Here is a 7,471-nt window from a genome sequence, read left to right as displayed (position 1 = left end):
GTCTACGAGAGTCCTTTAGCAAGTTCATGGAAAAATAGAATTAAAGGATAGCACGACTCTTTCCATGACTTTTTGAAGACCCCTCCTATTGTCAACCTTCTGATCACTATTCTCATCTTGAGCTGCCAGGGCTAAAGCAATTAATCTCACCACAGCAAGGGGATGGGGAGGAGCTGAGAGGTGTTGACACCCACCTGTGCTTTCTGGCACCTGAGTGACCCCTGAAAGCTGCACTGGAGGGGGAGGAGGGAGGCTGAGGTTTTGTTTATAAGCTCAGAAGTACTTCCAGATCAGTTCTGCCAGGGCAGGACAGAGCTGCCGAGCCTGAGGATGTGGGGGTCCCCAGCAGTTGTCTGGTAAGTGTCCCTTATCCAGGTCTGCCAAAAGGTTTTATCTGGTCATTGCCGGTATTGGGAGAGGCCAGAAGGCTGAGCATGCCCACATCCCTTGGAGCAAAAACCAAATATTTTCCATTAGAATCCAGAAACCACACATCTAAGAGGGAAGAGGGACCAAACAGGCGGGTTCTGCCCAGGTGTGTGGATGCTTGGAGGGACTGGCTTTCCCAGGTGAGGTCTGGTCAGTCACTCCACTTTCCCAGGCTCCATGTCATCCCTGGTCCCGGAATTCGAGTCAGTCCATCTTAGGAAGGATTTCCAGAATGTTAGGAGAAAATGGGACATTTCTTTGTTTGTCCTAGAAGGGTCCTTAAAACAAATGAGGGTTCAAGCTGCCCGAGAGATGTCTGATTACAAGGGGTTTTCAAATGACAGGAGTCCTGCTCACAGCTTCTCAACTGTAAGGTTAAGGAGAGACTCTCATTTTTCTTAGCATTGGTACTGCTGCCTCGCTTCCCCAGCTGAGATCCACTTGTAGGAACTACTCTGAAAAGCTCCTGGGAGTGGGAAGGGAGGCCTTCAAGGCCAGTGTGGATGTCAACAATAGCTGGCTGTTGGCCAGTCACTGCAGGGCTTTTGTTTAGTGTTTGCTGCAGTTTGTAATCTGTAGACAATGAAGACCATGGGGAAGCTTGAGTGGGGTGGGAGGCCCGGGCCCTGTCCCGGGGACTCATGGATCCCCAAAAAGGGGGCTCAGCTTTGGGGGATGAAGTGTCCTGTCTACCCCAAGCCCGGGATGGGCAAGTTCAGGGGCCACCTCAGCTGGGTTGCAGAAGTGAGGAGCAAAGCCCAAACCCACATTTTTCCTCTAATCGAAGCTCAAGGAGGAGTACAGGAGCAGGTACCGAAGGAGGGGAGAGTCACCTGCCACCCCCCAGCCGCCCCCAGCCCCATTGCAAGGCCAGTTCTGTGCAGCTTTCCTTATGCCACAGCAGAGGCAGGTTCCCTGGCGAGGAGGGTGCTAAATGTCAGAGGCAACCACTTCTCCTTTTCCTGGTTTATGCCTCTGCTGCAGTTTCAGATTTACTCGCCCTCAGAGAACCTTACTTCAAGCCCAGTTGCCCCAGCCAGGTCTTTTGTTTTGCGAATTAATCAGATAATAATAGCACGTCCCCCTGCTGGGAACCAGAAGAAGCCTGGCAGGTGCAGAATCCAGTGAGCTGACCTGGAGGAGCAGGGACCCACCTGGCGGTCTCCTAGGAGAGGGTCGCCACGCTTGCTTTTGAATTCAGTAAATGAAGTTAGGCAGCTGGGCAGCCTCCTGCTCCTCCTGCCTCTAGGGCTGCAGGCTCAGCTCAGATTCCAGGCTGCGGAAATGGTCGTGTCATCTTTGCTAACCCCCTCTGGGGAGACCACGGGCCTTGGCGATTGGCCTGCCTGGGCACAGCCTTAGGCCCTGGCCCTCATCCCACTCAGGAATTGAAGAGCTCAGTGATAGCAGCCTTAGACAGAATGCCCTTCCCTGCCTTTTAAAACTTAACGTTTTTTATTTAATTTTTAAAATTAAAGTCTAACACATACAGAAAAATATATAGATCTTGTTAAAGAAGAATTTTTTTTAAAGGGTATAATCATGACTTACAAATATGAAACGAACATGTGTCAGAGATTTTATGAGGGTACTTCAAAAAGTTCCTGGAAAAATGGAATTAAAGATAATATGAATCTTTCCAGGAACTTTTTGTAGGCCCCTCATATTTATTCATGAACTAATGAAGGAACCAGTAAAATGTTACAATTGGTTCAAAGGAGAATCCAAAGAGCAGACATATATAGGCATTCAGGAATACTGGAATGAATTTGCTTAATTGATGCAAAATTGGTCAGCATCCATAGGTCAATAACCAACTGCAATGCCACCAGACGCAATATGCATTTTTCTGGACAGGAATTATTTGCATTATTATCAGTATTTTACGACTTAGAGTTGTAGAGTAGCTCAAAGATGATGAAAGATACAAAGAAACAAATAACCCTGCAGAGTGCACTAGACGATACACAGTTTTCCACTGAAGAAACCTAGTAATTAGGGGGTCCATTTTAAAGCATTTCATAATTTTTCCTTCAACCCAAGTGTAAGGCTCAATGTATTGTTCCAAAGCAAACACCCATATAACTACCACCAGGACAAGAAATAGGACATCATCAGCTCCTCGGAGCCTTTCTTGGGCATCTTCCCAATCACTGGTTACCGTTGACTTCCTCCCCAAAAGTTACCACTATCTGCATTCCCATACCCAAGGCTGGTTTTGTCTATTTTTGAACTTTCTATAAATATAACCAAAGAGTATATATACACACACACACACACACACACACACACACACACACACACACTCTTCTATGTCTGGCTTCTTTCACTCAGCAATATGTTTCTGAGATTCACCCATGTTGTTGCATTTATCAGTAGTTCATTCCTTTTTATTGCAGTGTAGTGTTCCATCGGATGAACAGACCACAGCGTATTCATCCTACTATGAATTGGGTGGTTTCCAGCTTTAGGAAATAATAATGCTGCCGTGAACAGTCTTGCACACGTCTTTTGGCACACTTGTGCTTGCATTTCTGTTGGAGTGGAATCACTGGGTTGTGGGGTGCAGGTATGTTCACTTTTGGTTGACACCACCAGATTCCGAAACAATGTCACTTCCAGCAGGGAGCAGGAGCTTTCTCCAGGCTCAATATCCTACCATCTCTCCCTGTTACTATCAATCCTTCTTTCCAGCTTCCAGCCCCAGGATTATTTCCTGATCTCCCCTAAGGAAAAGTTCTTCCTGGGAAGTTTAGGCTCTTGCCTGCAGTCATTTTTTGTTTTGGCTGGCCAGTCCAGGGATCAACCCCCAGAATTTGGTGTTATCAGCACCAAACTCTAGCCAACTGAGCCAACTGGCCAGCTTTGCAGTAGTTTTTAAATAGCTACTGTCTCAGCAGCCAGAAGGATTCTAATAAAATGTGAGATCCCCGTCCCTTCCCTGCTTAGAGTTCTGCAAGGCTTCTCATCATTTTAATGATGAAATGACAGCCTGCACCATGGCTCCCGAAGCCCATCTTACTTCATGCCCACCACTCGTCCCTTTGTCACTGGCTGCAGCTCCACTGACCTTTGGGTTCCTTAAACACACCAAACTCATTCCCTGCTGTTTGCATCTTTGTGCCTACTGTTCCTTTTGCTGGGAGTGTCCCACCATCTTTGCATGGGACTTCTTGATGTGCCATCTTGGCTCATATGTCACCTTACAGTGACATCAGGTAAAAACCTGATGTAAGAAAATTTGGAATAGCAAGAAAAGATTACTGGATGTCTCCAGTGGAAAACTCCGCATCGTTTAGAGCAGGCCTCCTGCTATATGACCGCAGCCTCTCCTGGCCTCCCGTGCTGTTCCAGCGCTCTAAGTGGCAGGCACCCTAGGCCATGCAGATGCTTCTTGTCCATGAACCTGCAAATAAAGGGACCTCCCTCCCCCACGGTGGAAGAAGCCATTTTCTATTTGCAAATTCACAGCAACATTCCTGCCCTAGACGTGTCTGTTCTTTTTTCTCCTTTGAACTGGTTGTAACATCTGCCTGCTTCCCTCATTAATAGTGAGTTAATAAAATCTTTAACATGGGTTTTTTTTTTTTTAATCTGTATGAGAGTCATGATACTACCTTTCTTGAAAATGATCTTTTAACACTGGCCTCCCGTCGGAAGGAGTCCTCGCCTCCTCCCCAGCCCAGGCTCTCTGTATATCAGCGCCTCTGTTTCATATTCTTCAGAGCTTGATTATGAGCTGTGATGACTTTGTCCCTTTATTTCTGTACTTGTGTAGGGTTTGTCTTTCCGTGTCTTGGCCACTGCTCATAGTTGGCACGCTGTGGTGAGAACTGTAATCGACTGACTGAGTGAAGGTAGAGCAGGCAGCAGCCGGGCTCTGCCTCCCCCCACGCCCTTTCCTCCTGTCCTGCAGGGCCATCTGTCTTGCCTGTGTTCAGCCCGCCGTGTTCCCATGGCTCCTCCCCTTCAGGTCAAACAGGGACAGGCCACGCCCTGCACTCGACGTTTCAACAGGTAAATCAATCACGCTTTTATGGGGTGCATCAGGCTTCGGGTGTTTCCCTGCTGCGCAGACCGCTGATCACCAACCTGCCCTGTGATATTGGGTAACTTCGGAAGTGAGAAAGCCTTTGAAAGCCCTCCCTAGTGTGGATTTTAGTCTCTCAATCTCCCAACAAGGAAATGGGATTCAGGCAGGCCAGGTGCTGCGGGCCACATGGCTGGCTGGTGCCGGAATTAGGGTTGGGCCTGACATCCTTTGACCCAGAGTTCCGTGCTTGTTTCAACAGTAAAAAACAGCACATGGAGCATGTGTTGTGTGCCAGGCTTCTCTTGGGAGATTTGTGTCTATTAACTCGTCCTTACAACAGCACAACTTTTAGATTAGGAAAGCCAGGTCCTGAGGAGTGAGTGACTCGTCTAAGGTCCTGCAGCAACAAGTGACAGAACCAGGGTTTCAGCCCAGGCAGCTGACATGCGGAGTCTCTGCACTTAGGCACTGCAGCAAGTAGAAAACACTGCAGGAAGAGCATGTGTTTATCGGATACTTATTCTGGGTCAGGCCTTGTGCTAAGGGTTTTCCATGGAAACTCTTATGTCATCTTCTTTATAACAAGGAGAGAGGGACTGTCATTGTGCTTCAAGGCTCAAGAGTCCCCAATACCACCCACACTTTTGACACCAACATCAAGTTCAGGGGTCCGCAAGACCACCCTCAACTTTGGTAATTCACTAGAAGGACTCATAGAACTCAGAAGAGCTGTTGTACTCATGGTTGAAGTGAAAGGACACAGATTAAAATTAGCCAAGGGGAGAGGTGCACAGGGTAGAGTCCTGGAGACCCAGGAGCAAGCTTCTAGGTGTCCTTTCCCAGTGGGGTTGTGCAGATGATGCTAACTTTTCCCAGCAGTGATGTGTGACAATACATAGAGTATTGCCAGCCAGGGAAGACCACCTGAGCCCTGGTATCCAGAGTTTTTACTGGGGGTCACTTGTGTAGGTGTGGCTGACCACCCACCTGCATGGCTCACCTGAATCTCCAGCCCCTCCAGAAATTGAGCTGATACCACCTGGTAAAAGGCCCCCATCACAAATCACACTGTTAGGATAGGCTGTCTGGCATAGCTTAATGCCCCAGGTAAACAAAGACACTTATTTGGTGGAACATTCTGATGGCTTAGAATTTATTTCCCAGGTGCTGGGGGCAAAGGGCCAAACCTTTCTTTGGACTAAGGTTAATTCTTTCCTGCACATGTGCCCATTTTGCAGAAGAGGAAAGGGGGTCTTGGATACATTAAATGACTTGCCACAGACTGCATAGCTAGATTCAGGATCTGAGCCCTGATCCTCCAACTCCAGAGCTCAGGCCCCTTGTGTTCTTCCTGGCAGCTTGAAGACAAACACAGCCCCTACCCTACCTAAGCTTATCTTCACTTGAGTAACAGACAGGCTTATCGCTACCTATCTTAAGTGGGATAAATATACAGATATCTCGTGAACAACTACAAAACATAATCTCTAACAGTGATACAAGCCAGGAAGGCAAAAGACACAAGGCTGGGGTAGAGAATGGGTGGCGGTAGTCAGGGAGGGCCTCCTGGAGGAGGTGACACTTAAGCTGACACCTGCGGATGAAGAGGAGCCAACCCCATGAAGAGCAAGGAATGGTGTTTCAGGCAGAGGGAACAGCACGTGCAGAGGCCATGCTGTGGAGAACAGACCTTGTAGTGATGGAAGAAGATGGAGAGGTGGGCAGGGCCGCATGGACTGTGGAAGTGTTTGGATTTTATTCCAAGGGCAGTGAGGAGTCGTAGAAGGTTCTGAGAAGGGACTGACATGATCTCATTGTCATTTGAGGGTTCCTCACCGCTGCTGTGTTGAGAATGGATTGGCAGTGGGGTGGGCAGAGGCAGGGGTAAGGTGTCACCAGGATCCTGCACACTACCTCTCACCTCTGGCCTGTGCCCAGGCTGTGCCTTCCCCCTCATCCTCAGCTGAGCTGCAGAGCTCCAGGAATGTGCCACTTGCCTCTCCTCCACTTGTATGAGTCAAATGACTTGTAAACAAGCTCCTAGGGCATGCTTGTGCCTTTTAAAGTTCACATGGGTATCACATGTTCACACCAGCAGTTTCAGGTGTGATCCCTCATTTTCTCCACCTACTTTCCCAGTTAATGGAGTGTCTGCAATGATGACCATGCGGCCTGTGGGGTCAGACATACTACTCATAACAGCAGAGGAATATTACATTGGGATCAGTATTGATTCAGAGTCATGTGTATTCTAACACTTATTGGATTTCTCTGATACTCTAATTTGTCTGGCTAGGTGATGAGCTGGAAAATAATGGTGGGAAATTTAGGCCCCTGGTCCTGCTACTCTGTGATCATGGATAAGTCCTTTCATCTCTGGGTGGCAATAATTATCATCATAATAAGAGCTGTCATTTTTAGGCAGGTGCTCTGAGATGAATACCTTCTAAAGACCTTTATAGACATAAACTCAATCAAGTCTCGTATCTACTCTATGAAGTCCCATCATCACCATCACCATCACTATCATCACCACCACCATCACCACCACCGTCACCACCACCATCATCATCATGAGCACCACCATCACCACCACTATCACCACCACCACCACCACCACCACCACCACCATCATCACCATGAGCACCACCATCACCACCACCGCCACCACCACCACCACCACCATCATCACCACCACCACCACCATCACCATCACCACCACAACCACCACCATCACCATCGTCATCACCATCACCACCACCACCGTCATCCTCACCACCACCATTGTCACCATCACCACCACCAACATCGTCATCATCACCACCACCACCACCACCACCATCGTCATCACCATCACCACCGTCGTCATCACCATCACCACCACCACCATCGTCATCATCACCACCACCACCACCACCACCACCATCACCATCACCACCACCACATCGTCATCATCACCACCACCACCACCATCGTCATCATCACCACCACCACCACCACCACCATCAC

At 48.4% G+C, this 7,471-nt stretch overlaps 1 protein-coding gene across 2 annotated transcripts in view; it reads left to right on the top strand.

The window, feature by feature from the left end:
• The first annotated feature begins 330 nt into the window (after positions 1-330).
• Positions 331-7,471, top strand: part of C8H1orf127 (chromosome 8 C1orf127 homolog) — a 28,346-nt gene continuing 21,205 nt past the window's right edge. For both annotated transcript variants that reach the window (XM_063106601.1, XM_063106600.1), the window contains exons 1-2: positions 331-356; positions 4,346-4,446. In XM_063106601.1, coding sequence (XP_062962671.1) covers positions 331-356; positions 4,346-4,446 — 127 coding nt within the window. The remainder of the gene's footprint in view (positions 357-4,345; positions 4,447-7,471) is intronic.

The sequence above is a fragment of the Cynocephalus volans genome, chromosome 8 (genome assembly GCF_027409185.1).
Source record: "Cynocephalus volans isolate mCynVol1 chromosome 8, mCynVol1.pri, whole genome shotgun sequence".
Taxonomy (NCBI): Eukaryota; Metazoa; Chordata; class Mammalia; order Dermoptera; family Cynocephalidae; genus Cynocephalus; species Cynocephalus volans.
Note: the sequence above shows the minus strand (reverse complement) of the source record. Positions and strands in the feature narration are given on the sequence as shown.